Below are 14,629 nucleotides of genomic sequence, written 5' to 3' on the forward strand. Positions count from 1 at the left end.
TTTCACTGTGACTTATGCAGCATTTTCTTCCTTGCTAAAGAGAGTCAAAATGCTCATTTGGCTAAAAGCAAAATACTACGGATGCTGGAATCTGAGGTAAAAACAGAAAATGCTAGAAAATCTCAGCAGGCCTGACAGCATCTGTGGAGAGAAAATAGAGCCAACATTTCCAGTCTGGATGAGCCTTTGGGTACCTTAGCCATGCCCCCTGCCTCCATGTGTAAATCCTTTTTAGGTCCCTATTCAGCCACACTCTTCCATTAACCATCCATTTATTATTTACAAAAACAAAATACTGCAGATACTGGAAATATAAAATATGAACAAAAAGTTCTGAAAATACTCAGCAGCTCAGTCAGTATCTCTGGAGAGAAAGAGTTATTTTTTCAGGTCAAGATGAACTTCCATCAAAACTGTTTTGTGTCTATGGAAGACTTTTGGATTCTTTTAAATGCTAACTGCCAGGCTCCTCTCATACTCTTTTTTGCTTCTTTTATTTGTTTTTTTCACTTAACTCTGAACATTGTATGGGTTAAATTTGATTAGATTAGATTTGATAGCAAGTGAGCACCCTAATCGAGATAGGAACATAGGAATAGGCCGTTTAAAATCTCCAACCTGTTCCATCATTCAGTGAGATTATGGCTAATCTGTAGCCTAACCTCATCAATCCCTGCAACAAAAGCAAAATACAGCAGATGAAGGAAATCTGGAATAAAAACAGAAAATGCTGGAAATACTCAACAGGTACAGCAGCATCTGTGGTGAGAAAAACAGTGGTGATGTTCTAATACAAGTTCATCAATCTGAAACATTGATGCCCAGAGGAGGGGAGCAGACGAAGGAGGGAGTAGACACCCCGGCAGTTCCACACACAAGTGTTGTTTGAACAAATGACGGACACTGTGTGCTGCCGACGGCTCTGGCTCCGAAAGGAAACAGTGCAACACCTGTGCCATTTGTTGCAGGACCTGGCACCTTGGGACAGTGGGGGGCACCCATTTTTGGTGGCTGTGAAATTGACAGCCGCTTTAAACTTTTATGCTGCTAGGTCCTTCCAGACCCTCAGTGGAGATGAATGTGACATTTCCCAGTCAGCTGTCCACAACTGAGTGAAGGGGGTCACAGATGCCATGTATGCCCGGGTTGGCCAGTAGCCTAAATTTGACCTGGACCAGGCCCAGCAGGAAGCCCGGGCTGCAAGATTCACAGCTATCTTGGTCATGCCAAATGTCCGGGGGCTATAGATCACCCTCAAGGCCTCGTTTCAGAATCCATGACAATTCATGAATAGAAAGGGCTTCCATTCCCTAAATGTGCAATTGGTGTGTGACTATAAGATGCATATCATGCATGTCTGTGCCAGACATCCCAGCAGCTTCTTATTGAGGAGCTCAGATGTCCCGGAAGTCTTTGAGGAGGAGCTCAGGGTGCAGGGATGGCTCTTCATCTTTCTGCCCCTGAGATGCTCCGGCGTCAGGAAGGGGGGAGTCAGAAGGTATAGCCACAGCCACAGTCTCCTGGCTGGAAGGCTCCAGCTTGGGCTCGAGCCCTTTCTCCTCCCTCGGAGTTCCTGTGAGCCCCTGGGTCACTCCATGGGACGGTGGTACTTCTGCAGTGAGCTCCAGAAGCTCTGGAATCACCTGGCCCTGCCAGTCCTGGAGGACCACCTGCGTTCTACCCATGGTATTCCACCCCACTGCGATAGCCACCTGAGTCGGAGGCCACCTGTCAATGGCAGCAGCAAATGCCCTCTGAGACTGGGCCACACACTGCAGCCCCTCAGCCATGACCCTCTGTGACTGAGCCACATTCTCACGGGCTGCTGCTGTAACCCGCTGTGCCTCAGCGCAGACCCACTGGGTCTCGTGCAAGCTCTCAAGCCTCTCGGCCATGGGTGGGCCGCCAGATCACGAGAATCCTGTTGAGTCCTTCAGCTGTGGCTCACTGTGACTCAGCCCCGGCCCTCTGGAACTCTGCTGTGGCCTGCTATGACTCGGCCATCGTTTGGAACTTGCCACTCATGGTGGGCATTCCCTGCCCTAGGCTTTCCACCGCAGACGCCACCCTTGCAGTGTTGACCTGGGAACCATGCAAGACAGGCAATAACTGGTCCACCTGAAAGCTTTGGGACTCCTCCCAACAGCCTCACGACGGTCCAGTGTTGCCGCCAGCTGCTTCTGTATTCCCTGGCTCTGTTGCTACATTTCCAGCAGCTGAGGCAGAAGTGATCTCAGAGGCCCAGCATGTTGCCTGGTGGGCGGGAGCATCAGTGGGAGCCATGATGCTCGATGGCCCCAGGCATCCGGGTCACTTCCTGCAACATAGGACACAAGGTTAAGTGCAAGGGAGGGAGAGGAATCTGGGATGCACGAAACTTGTGCAAAAGCCACGCACCCTTTTATCAGCACTAGCTGCTGTAGTCTGTAAGTAGAGAGCTTAAATATCCCAAAGCTTCTTTGAAAGGCTTCAAAGAGATGGTATGTAAGGGGGTAAGATGGTGAGTGGGTAAAGTGGATAAGGGAAGTGGGTGAGGGTTAGGATGGGTGAGAGGATAGGGTAAATAACACAAAGGGTGAGGGAATATGATGGGTGAGAGGGTGGGGAGGGTAATTTAAGTCAGTAAAGGTTAGGGTGGATGAGCGGGTAGGGTGGGGGATGAGTAGGATAAGAAAGGTGACCCGTTTGGGATAAGGTCGATAGGGATGGGGGAGTTGGGTGGTTGGGGGCAAGTTATTTAAGAGGGCTTTCCATTGATCATACTAGACCAATGTCAAATGGAGTATTGCATAGTCATGCTAATGTTCGGCAGGCGATCCTCACATGCTACTAATAAGTATAAAATAGTTGTTTTACAGAGCAATCCAACCTGCCTTATTATTTCTGAAATATTTCTCTGTTGAGTCTTTCTGTGTTCTACAATTTTTCAACTTCTCTCTCTCTGGGTCTATTTATCCCTGCCTTCTCTTTTCCCTTTTCCATGACTTTCCTCTGCTTTAGTTTCATCTCCCCACTCTGACTCAACAATTCTCAGATCAAAAAGGAATATGATGCAAAGAACAACATTGAGCAACCTCTTCAAATGACCTCAAAACTTTATAACTGTGCAGCTAACCCCCTTAGTAACTTTGCCAAAAATTGGGGGTAAGAATTCAGAGCCAAATTTCTGATGTATACTACAGTTGGGCAAGTTGCTACACTATGAGAATAAATTTCACACACATATTTTACATCTATACGTATGTATATATATCAAATTGAATAGTGTTACCCATCTCAAGGGACTGAATGGCCTATGCTTATTCCTATACTTATTCCTATGTTCCAAAAATAAAGTAACATCTTCTGTCAATATAGGAAGAGTAACCCACCCAGGGCAAAAACGATAGTAAGAATGCCGCCCTTATTTTTTTTTGAAACCCCTAAACTAATCCCAATTGCCCACATTTGGCCCATATCCCTCTATACCCATCGTACCCATGTAACTATCTAAATGCTTTTTAAAAGATAAAATTGTACACGCCTCTACTACTACCTCTGGCAGCTTGTTCTAGACACTCACCATCCTCTGTGTGAAAAAATTGCCCCTCTGGACACTTGTATCTCTCCCGTCTCACCTTAAACCTATGCCCTCTAGTTTTAGACTCCCCTACCTTTGGGAAAATAGCAGAAATGTTATAGCACAAATGTCTATATGTCACATCCATGAAATACTACAAAAAGTATGCAATATTAACATGAATATTAATATTGCAGAATGTTTTGTTATCTTACTCTTTTAGCAGATGAAAGATCCTTTGGGTCTTGCAGAATGTTGTAGCTGATTTTGTAAAAAAATCCCTTAGAAGTACATAATGAGAATTATGTTTAAATTGATTCAAACTATCGTTTTTGCCCTGGGTGGGTTACTCCTTCTATATTGACAGAAGATGTTACTTTATTTTTGGAACATAGGAATAAGTATAGGAATAAGCATAGGCCATTCAGAACCTTGAGATGGGTAACACTATTCAATTTGATATATATACATACGTATAGATGTAAAATATGTGTGTGAAATTTATTCTCATAGTGTAGCAACTTGCCCAACTGTAGTATACATCAGAAATTTGGCTCTGGATATATATGGGGTGAAATCAGCTTGCCAGTGGCACAAAATTGTCTCTTAATAGATCAAGAGTCCAATTTACACCATGCTGGATTTCCTTTTCCAAAGCTCAAGACCAAATTCAACCCCAAACCCCACCTGATATATTTCAGCAAACCTGGCAAGATCTGAACTCCTAATGTGTCAGTGGGTAAAGCTGCACTCTGGATGCAGAAAACATCTATAGAGATAGATGAAATGGTACACATTTTTAACCATGTTCTGTCCTTATATGTTGTAGGTTTATTATAATAATTGCTGACTAATACATGATAGATGCATGGACCAATGCAAGCTTGATTATAACATTTTTTTCTTTCTTTACCTCTTCCAGCTCCTTACAATTACCCAGGATGACACCAACTCCTCTGATGTTAGTATATACTTGGCACTGTGTTTATGCATGCTTTAGAAATGTCTGGTTGAATGTAACTAGGGCTAAATTTCTTAAAAACTTGTGATTGAGGCTTTTTACTTTTTCATTTATTTTATCTAGAAATTAACGTTGTTCAGTGACTCCATACAAATTCTTTAAACTGTTTTTTCTGTTACTAGGAGAGCAAGGTAGAATTTAAAATGTCCAAATTCTTTCCACAAACCCTTGCTACGTAGCATTCATAAAGGATGCTACTCACAGTAGGCCACCTCTGCAAAATAAAAGATAGCCAGAACCTTGTAAAGCAAATCTAGCACTCAAAAAGTGTTGTCTGTCATATATCATTGATATATTTAACTAATAAGTGTTAATTAATAAAAAGCTAATAAGGAAAGAATTGTCAAAAGTTACACATTGCTATAAAAGTATTTAGATTTATGTTGTTTTTTTTATAATTATGAGTCAGGTTGTGTTCTTGTAGTACCCTTGGCTCAGTAATAACAATCTTGCCTCTGAGTGAGAATGTTGTCGGGTCAAATTGGGTCAAATGTCAAGGACCAGTGTCCCCTTTTAGATGGACATAAAAGAATCCATGACACTGTTTTGAAATGTCTATGGTAGTCATGATGTGGAGATGCCGGCGTTGGACTGGGGTAAACACAGTAAGAAGTTTAACAACACCAGGTTAAAGTCCAACAGGTTTATTTGGTAGCAAAAGCCACACTAGCTTTCGGAGCTGCAAGCCCCTTCTTCAGGTGAGTGGGAATTCTGTTCACAAACAGAGCATATAAAGACACAAACTCAATTTACATGAATAATGGTTGGAATGCGAATACTTACAACTAATCAAGTCTTTAAGAAACAAAACAATGTGAGTCACGGGCATTCGGCCTCTGATATTCGGGTAAGCGTTCTCCAAGGCGGCCTTCGCGACACACGACGGCGCAGAGTCGCTGAGCAGAAACTGATAGCCAAGTTCCGCACACACGAGGACGGCCTCAACCGGGATATTGGGTTCATGGCACACTATTTGTAACCCCCACAGAGTTTCACTGGCTGTCTTGTCTGGAGACAATACACATCTTTGTGGCCTGTCTTGATGCTCTCTCCACTCACATTGTTTTGTTTCTTAAAGACTTGATTAGTGGTAAGTATTCGCATTCCAACCATTATTCATGTAAATTGAGTTTGTGTCTTTATATGCTCTGTTTGTGAACAGAATTCCCACTCACCTGAAGAAGGGGCTTGCAGCTCCGAAAGCTAGTGTGGCTTTTGCTACCAAATAAACCTGTTGGACTTTAACCTGGTGTTGTTAAACTTCTTACTGTTTTGAAACACAGTAAGAAATCTCACAACACCAGGTTAAAGTCCAACAGATTTATTTGGTAGCACAAGCCACTAGCTTTCGGAGCGCTGCTCCTTCATCAGGTAAGTGGGAGTTCTGTTCACAAACAGAGCATATAAAGACACAAACTCAATTTACAAAATAATGGTTGGAATGTGAGTCTTTACAGGTAATCAAGTCTTAAAGATACAGACAATGTGAGTGGAGCGAGGGTTAAGCACAGGTTAAAGAGGTGTGTATTGTCTCCAGCCAGGACAGTTAGTGAGATTTTGCAAGCCCAGGCAAGTTGTGGGGGTTACAGATAGTGTGACATGAACCCAAGATCCCGGTTGAAGCTGTCCTCGTGTGCGGAACTTGGCTATCAGTCTCTGCTCAGTGACTCTGCGTTGTCGTGTGTCATGAAGGCAGCCTTGGAGAATGCTTACCCGAAGATCAGAGGCCGAATGCCCGTGACCGCTGAAGTGTTCCCCAACAGGAAGAGAACACTCTTGCCTGGTGATTGTCAAGCGACGTTCATTCATCCATTGTTGTAGCGTCTGCATGGTTTTCCCAATGTACCATGCCTCGGGAACATCCTTTCCTGCAGCGTATCAGGTAGACAACGTTGGCCGAGTTGCACGTGTATGTACATACACCTGCAAGTCATGATGTGGAGATGCCGGCGTTGGACTGGGTAAAACACAGTATGAAGTCTCACAACACCAGGTTAAAGTCCAACAGGTTTATTTGGTAGCAAAAGCCACTAGCTTTTGGAGCGCTGCTCCTTCATCAGGTGAGTGTGATTTCAGTTCACAAACAGGGCATATAAAGACACAAACTCAATTTACAAAATAATAGTTAGAATGCGAGTCTTTACAGGTAATCAAGTCTTAAAGGTACAGACAATGTGAGTGGAGAGAGGGTTAAGCACAGGTTAAAGAGATGTGTATTGTCTCCAGCCAGGACAGTTAGTGAGATTGTACATACACTTGCAACTCGGCCAACGTTGTCTACCTGATACGCTGCAGGAAAGGATGTTCTGAGGCATGGTACATTGGGGAAATCATGCAGATGCTACGACAACGGATGAATGAACATCGCTCGACAATCACCAGGCAAGAGTGTTCTCTTGCTGTTGGGGAACACTTCAGCAGTCACGGGCATTCGGCCTCTGAACTTCGGATAAGCATTCTCCAAGGCGGCCTTCACGACACACGACAACGCAGAGTCGCTGAGCCAAGTTCCGCACACATTAGGACGGCCTCAACCGGGATCTTGGATTCATGTCACACTATCTGTAACCCCCACGACTTGCCTGGGCTTGCAAAATCTCATGAACTGTCCTGGCTGGAGACAATACACATCTCTTTAACCTGTGCTTAACCCTCTCTCCACTCACATTGTCTGTATCTTTAAGACTTGATTACCTGTAAAGACTCTCATTCCAACCATTATTTTGTAAATTGAGTTTATATGCCCTGTTTGTGAACAGAACTCCCACTTACCTGATGAAGGAGCAGCGCTCCAAAAAGCTAGTGGCTTGTGCTACTAAATGAATCTGTTGGACTTTAACCTGGTGTTGTGAGACTTCTTACTGTGTTTACCCCAGTTCAACGCCGGCATCTCCACATCACTGTTTTGAAAGACAGCAGGAGTGTTCTCGAGAGTGGCTCAACCAATATTTATCCCTCAATAAATATCACTAAAATATCTGGTTGTTACCTCGTTATGGTTTGTTGGTCTTTGCTGTGTGTTATCAGCTAAATCACATAAAATGTGTTTCCTACATTGCATCAGTTAAGTACTCCATTGGCTGTTATTAGCTTTGGGACTTCATGATACCATGCATGCTCTTTCTTTTGTATTTTTATGACTTCTTGTGTTCCCAAATGTTTATATTTTTGGAGGAAGTTAATTAATATCTTCTAATTTTTTGCTATAATATTTTCTTGTTTCTGGAAGTGACATTTTTTAATTGGTTGCTAAGGGGCTAAAGACTGAAATTCCCAAAAGAAGTAGAATAAATGAAACACCAAATCTGTTAGCCAACTTTGAAATGTTTTCTTGTTAATTGTATCAAATAAATTTATAGGCCTGAATAGATTACCTTTTTTTAATGGTTCAAAATTAAGTATCCTTTGAGCTTAAAGAGAATTCCTTTTAATTTGCATTGTTAACTTGCATTTGCACTCTAGGGCGTAATTTTAATTTTGGGTGATAGTTCAATCAAAAGGGGCAATAGTAGAGTCATAGAGGTTTACAGCATGGAAACAGGCCCTTCGGTCCAACTTGTCCATGCCGCCCTTTTTTTAAAAAAACCCATAAGCTAATCCCAATTGCCCGCAATTGGCCCATATCCCTCTATACCCATCGTACCCATGTATCTATCTAAATGCTTTTTGAAAGACAAAATTGTACCCGCCTCTACTACTACCTTTGGCAGCTTGTTCCAGACACTCGTCACCCTTTGTGTGAAGAAATTGCCACTCTGGACACTTTTGTATCTCTTCCCTCTCACCTTAAACCTATGCCCTCTAGTTTTAGACTCCCCTACCTTTGGGAAAAGATATTGACTATCTAGCTGACCTGTGCCCCTCATTATTTTTATAGACCTCTATAAGATCACCCCTCAGCCTCCTACACTCCAGAGAAAAAAGTCCCAGTCTATCCAGCCTCTCCTTATAACTCAATCCATCAAGTCCCGGTAGCATCCTAGTAAATCTTTTCTGCACTCTTTCTAGTTTAATAATATCCTTTCTATAATAGGGTGACCAGAACTGCCCACAGTATTCCAAGTGTGGCCTTACCAATGTCTTGTACAACTTCAACAAGACATTCCAACTCCTGTATTCAATTTTCTGACCGATGAAACCAAGCATGCCGAATGCCTTCTTTACCACTCTGCCCACCTGTGACTCCACTTTCAAGGAGCTATGAACATGTACCCCGAGATCTCTTTGATCTGTAACTCTCCCCAATGCCCTACCATTAACTGAGTAAGTCCTGCCCTGGTTCAATCTACCAAAATGCATCACCTCGCATTTATCTAAATTAAACTCCATCTGCCATTCGTCAGCCCACTGGCCCATTTGATCAAGATCCCGTTGCAATTGGAGATAACTTTCTTCATTGTCCACTATGCCACTAATCTTAGTGTCATCTGCAAACTTACTAACCATGCCTCCTATATTCTCATCCAAATCATTAATATAAATGACAAATAACAGTGGACCCAGCACTGATCCCTGAGGCACACCGCTGGTCACAGGCCTCCAGTTTGAAAAACAACTTTCTACAACCACCCTCTGGCTTCTGTCAAGAAGCCAATTTTGTATCCATTTAGATACCTCACCCTGAATCTCGTGAGATTTAACCTTATGCAACAACCTACCATGCGGTACCTTATCAAAGGCTTGTCAAAGTAGTTCTGCCATCCATTAAATCATAGAAATCATAGAAACCCTACAGTACAGAAAGAGGCCATTCGGCCCATCGAGTCTGCACCAACCACAATCCCACCCAGGCCCTATCCCCATATCCCTACATATTTTACCCACTAATCCCTCTAACCTGTGCACCTCAGGACACTAAGAGGCAATTTTAGCATGGCCAATCAACCTAACGCGGAACACCTTGTCTGAAACAGAAATCAGAAGGGGTGGTTTAATGGAATGGTCAAGCTAAGCTTAACCATTCCATTAAACCATTCCATAGACCAAAAGGCCTGTTTCTGAGGTGTAATTTTCTATGGTTCTAAGAATTCACATTGTACACTATTGCGTAATGTCATCATTATCCGACAAATGTTCCTCTTCTTAATTAAATGGCTAAAATTAACCATGATTATTTTATTTTGTGCTACTTTGATTATAAATAATTGCTTATTGGGCAAAATATATTATTACCAATATAAAAGCTGTAATCTATAGCTTAATATCATAGAATATCATAGAAACCCTACAGTGCAGAAGGAGGCCATTCGGCCCATCGAGTCTGCACCGACCACAATCCCACCCAGGCCCTACCCCCACATATTTTACCCGCTAATACCTCTAACCTACACATCCCAGGACTCTAAGGGGCAATTTTTTTTAACCTGGCCAATCAACCTAACCCGCACATCTTTGGACTGTGGGAGGAAACCGGAGCACCCAGAGGAAACCCACGCAGACACGAGGAGAATGTGCAAACTCCACACAGACAGTGACCCGAGCCGGGAATCGAACCCAGGACCCTGGAGCTGTGAAGCAGCAGTGCTAACCACTGTGCTACCGTGCCGCCCTTCTACAGAAAAATCAAATCAGTCACTAAACTTTGCACATTTCGCAAAACTAACACATGATGAAAACTATTTGTAATAATTTACATAGAATGACTTTTTTCAATCTATGCTTTGTTTAGAACATAGAACATAGAACAGTACAGCACAGAACAGGCCCTTTGGCCCACGATGTTGTGCCGAGCTTTATCTGAAACCAAGATCAAGCTATCCCACTCCCTATCATCCTGGTGTGCTCCATGTGCCTATCCAATAACCACTTAAATGTTCCTAAAGTGTCTGACTCCGCTATCACTGCAGGCAGTCCATTCCACACCCCAACCACTCTCTGCGTAAAGAACCTACCTCTGATATCCTTCCTATATCTCCCACCATGAACCCTATAGTTATGCCCCCTTGTAATAGCTCCATCCACCCGAGGAAATAGTCTTTGAACGTTCACTTTATCTATCCCCTTCATCATATTATAGACCTCTATTAAGTCTCCCCTCAGCCTCCTCCGCTCCAGAGAGAACAGCCCTAGCTCCCTCAACCTTTCCTCATAAGACCTACCCTCCAAACCAGGCAGCATCCTGGTAAATCTCCTCTGCACTCTTTCCAGCGCTTCCATATCCTTCTTATAGTGAGGTGACCAGAACTGCACACAAGATTCCAAATGTGGTCTCACCAAGGTCCTGTACAGTTGCAGCATAACCCCACGGCTCTTAAACTCCAACCCCCTGTTAATAAAAGCTAACACACTATAGGCCTTCTTCACAGCTCTATCCACTTGAGTGGCAACCTTTAGAGATCTGTGGATATGGACCCCAAGATCTCTCTGTTCCTCCACAGCCTTCAGAACCCTACCTTTGACCCTGTAATCCACATTTAAATTAGTCCTACCAAAATGAATCACCTCACATTTATCAGGGCTAAACTCCATTTGCCATTTTTCAGCCCAGCTTTGCATCCTATCTATGTCTCTTTGCAGTCTACAACAGCCCTCCACCTCATCCACGACTCCACCAATCTTGGTGTCATCAGCAAATTTACTGATCCACCCTTCAGCCCCCTCTAAGTCATTAATAAAAATCACAAAGAGCAGAGGACCAAGCACTGATCCCTGTGGCACTCCGCTAGCAACCTGCCTCCAATCCGAAAATTTTCCATCCACCACCACCCTCTGTCTTCGATCAGACAGCCAGTTACCTATCCAATCGGCCAACTTTCCCTCTATCCCACACCTCCTCACTTTCATCATAAGGCGACCATGGGGGACCTTATCAAAAGCCTTACTAAAATCCATGCATATGACATCAACTGCCCTACCTTCATCAACACACTTAGTTACCTCCTCAAAAAATTCAATCAAATTTGTGAGGCACGACTTGCCCTTCACGAATCACGACTACCCCGGATTAATCCGCATCTTTCTAAATGGTCATAAATCCCATCCCTAAGGACCCTTTCCATCAATTTACCAACCACCGAAGTAAGACTAACCGGTCTGTAATTACCAGGGTCATTTCTATTCCCTTTCTTAAACAGAGGAACAACATTCGCCACTCTCCAGTCCTCTGGCACCATCCCCGTGGACAGTGAGGACCCAAAGAGCAAAGCCAAAGGCTCTGCAATCTCATCCCTTGCCTCCCAAAGAATCCTAGGATATATTTCATCAGGCCCAGGGGACTTATCGACCTTCAGTTTATTCAAAACTGCTAGTACATCCTCCCTCCGAACATCTCCAGCCTATTAGCCTGTAACACCTTCTCGTCCTCAAAAACATGGCCCCTCTCCTTGGTGAACACTAAAGAAAAGTATTCATTCGTCACCTCTCCCATCTCTACTGACTCCATACACAAGCTCCCACTACTGTCCTTGACCAGCCCTAACCTCATCCTGGTCATTCTTTTATTCCTCACATAAGAGTAAAAAGCCTTGGGGTTTTCCTTGATCTGACCCGCCAAGGACTTCTCATGTCCCCTCCTAGCTCTCCTAAGCCCCTTTTTCAGCTCATTCCTTGCTAACTTGTAACCCTCAATCGAGCCATCTGAACCTTGTTTCCTCATCCCTACATAAACTTCCCTCTTCCTTTTTGCAAGACATTCCACCTCTTTTGTGAACCATGGTTCCCTCACTCGGCCTTTTCCTCCCTGCCTGACAGGAACATACCTATCAAGGACACCCAGTATTTTTTCCTTGAAAATGTTCCACTTTTCACTCGTGCCTTTCCCTGACAGTTTCTGTTCCCATCTTATGCCCCCTAATTCTTGTCTAAAAGAAAATTTCCTCTCTAATCAATAAATTTGGCAATTGATCTTCAAATAATCCAGTAATTGTGGACAAGTAGGTCTTCATAATTAAAAAGTCATAACATGTGACTAAGATTTTTTAAACAGGGTTTCTGGAAAAAATGTAAACTTGATATTTTGATTATTTTGCAGGCCTTGCTGGTAACAGTAAATGGAAACCCTGTAGACTATCATGGTATGAACTCAGCATTGCAAGCTGACAATGGTCCAACTACACTAGAGATGTACTCCACACCACAGTATAAATGGGAAATGACTGATGATTCCCCCGGTAAGTTAAATGATCAAAGCCAAATACTGCGGGTGCTGGAATCTGAAACAAAAACTGAAAATGCAGGAAAATCTCAACAGGTCAGAGAGAGAATAGAGCCAACATTTTCAGTCAGGATGACCCTTCATCAGTTTTGCTGAGTTCCTATTAACCTTTTCAAAATTAACCGGCTCGAAGATATAGCCCTAATTTGATCAGAATTCAAATTATAAGTCCTTTTCAAATAAGGTCAGCAGTATCACACTGAATGAATTATTTTTCATAGTCCCAGGAAATCTGTTTCTCCTAATACAACAATTTGTAACCAATTCTAAATAGATCTGTAGGTCACAGAGCATATGTTCCAGATCTACCATTGGTTGAGGAGGTCCATAAAGCCTGTTAAGTGCCCTCCTGCATCATCTCTGCAGCCACACATTCATCTGTTCTATCTTCCTATTTCTATACTTACGAGTCGTTGGCACCAGGAGTGATCCAAGATTGCTATCTTTGAGGTCTTCCTGCTAGTCTGCTTCCTAACTCCCTGAAATCTTTCTGCAGGACCTCATCTCTGTTTCTGCTTATTATTATTGGTATTGATATGGACCACAACTTCTGGCTGTTCATGCTCCCGCCTCAAGAATTCTCTGCAGCCACACTGGCACAAGAAGGCAACATATGACCCTGAATTCATATCTTTGGCTGCTGTACTCCCCAGGTGAACCATGACTCTACCAGTGTTGAGAACTGAGCACAGGTTGGAGAACAAGATGCACTCAGGAGACTCCTGCACTACTTTCCTGGTCCTTGCTTCTATTCCCTCCCGTGCCTGCAAATGCTTAAGATGCTGGCTGATTACATCCAGAAATGTGCTATCCATGTAGCTTAGAACATAGAAAAACAAACAGGCCCTTCGGCCCACAAGTTGCGCCGGTCGTGTCCCTACCTACCTAGGCTTATAAATAGACTTACCTATAAACCTCAATCCTATTAAGTCCCATGTACTCATCCAGAAGTCGCTTAAAAGACCCTATCGAGTTTGTCTCCACCACCACTGACGGCAGCCGATTCCACTCACCCACCACCCTCTGAGTGAAAAACTTACCCCTGACATCTCCTCTGTACCTACTCCCCAGCACCTTAAACCTGTTGATGCGCCTTAAACTTATTGATGGTCAGTCATTTCAGTCTCAGCAGATGACCGCAGGAATTTTGCAGGATATTATCCTAGGACCAACCATCTTCAGTTGTTTCATCTGTGACCTTCCCTCCATCATAAGATCAGAAGTAGAGTTGGTCGCTGATGATTGTACAATCAGTACCATTTGTGACTCCTCAGACATTAAAGCAGTCTGTGCCCATATGCAGCAAAATCTTGACAATGTTCAGGCTTGGGCTGACAAGTAGCAAGTAACATACAAGCCATACATGTGTCAGGCAATGAGCATCTCCAATAAGAGAATCCAACCATCCAATAATATTAGCATCACTGAATCTCCCAACATCCTGGGGATTACCATTGACAAGAAACTGAACTGGGCCAGCATTTAAAGACAATGGCTACAACGGCAGGTCAGAGGCTGGGAATTCTGCAGAGAGTAACTGACCTCCTGGTTCCTCAAAGCTTGTCCACTATCTGCAAAACACAAGTCAGAAGTATGATGAAATACTCTTGACTTGCCTGGATGAATGTAGCTCCAACATCACTCAAGAAGGTTGACACTATCCAGGACAAAGCAGCCCATTTGATTGGCACCCCATCCACCACCTTCAAAATCCACTTTCTCTACCACCAATGCATAGTAGCAACAGTGTGTACCATCTACAAGATACACTGCAGCAACTCTCCAAGGCACTATTTGGCAGCAAGCTTCCAAACCTGCAGCCTATACCACGTAGAAGCATGAGGACATCACTATGGTCTGCCCCCAAGCCACACACCATCCTGACTTGGGACTATTT

The 14,629-nt window shown here is 43.5% G+C and overlaps 1 protein-coding gene across 2 annotated transcripts in view; it reads left to right on the plus strand.

Annotated features, from left to right (window-relative positions):
* The window catches only part of piezo2b (piezo-type mechanosensitive ion channel component 2b), an 825,142-nt gene that overhangs the window by 519,215 nt on the left and 291,298 nt on the right, over positions 1–14,629 (plus strand). For both annotated transcript variants that reach the window (XM_078215732.1, XM_078215730.1), the window contains exons 10-11: positions 4,482–4,520; positions 12,550–12,688. In XM_078215732.1, the coding sequence (XP_078071858.1) occupies positions 4,482–4,520; positions 12,550–12,688 (178 nt within the window). The remainder of the gene's footprint in view (positions 1–4,481; positions 4,521–12,549; positions 12,689–14,629) is intronic.

Source organism: Mustelus asterias, chromosome 7 (assembly GCF_964213995.1).
Source record: "Mustelus asterias chromosome 7, sMusAst1.hap1.1, whole genome shotgun sequence".
In the NCBI taxonomy this organism is placed as follows: domain Eukaryota; kingdom Metazoa; phylum Chordata; class Chondrichthyes; order Carcharhiniformes; family Triakidae; genus Mustelus; species Mustelus asterias.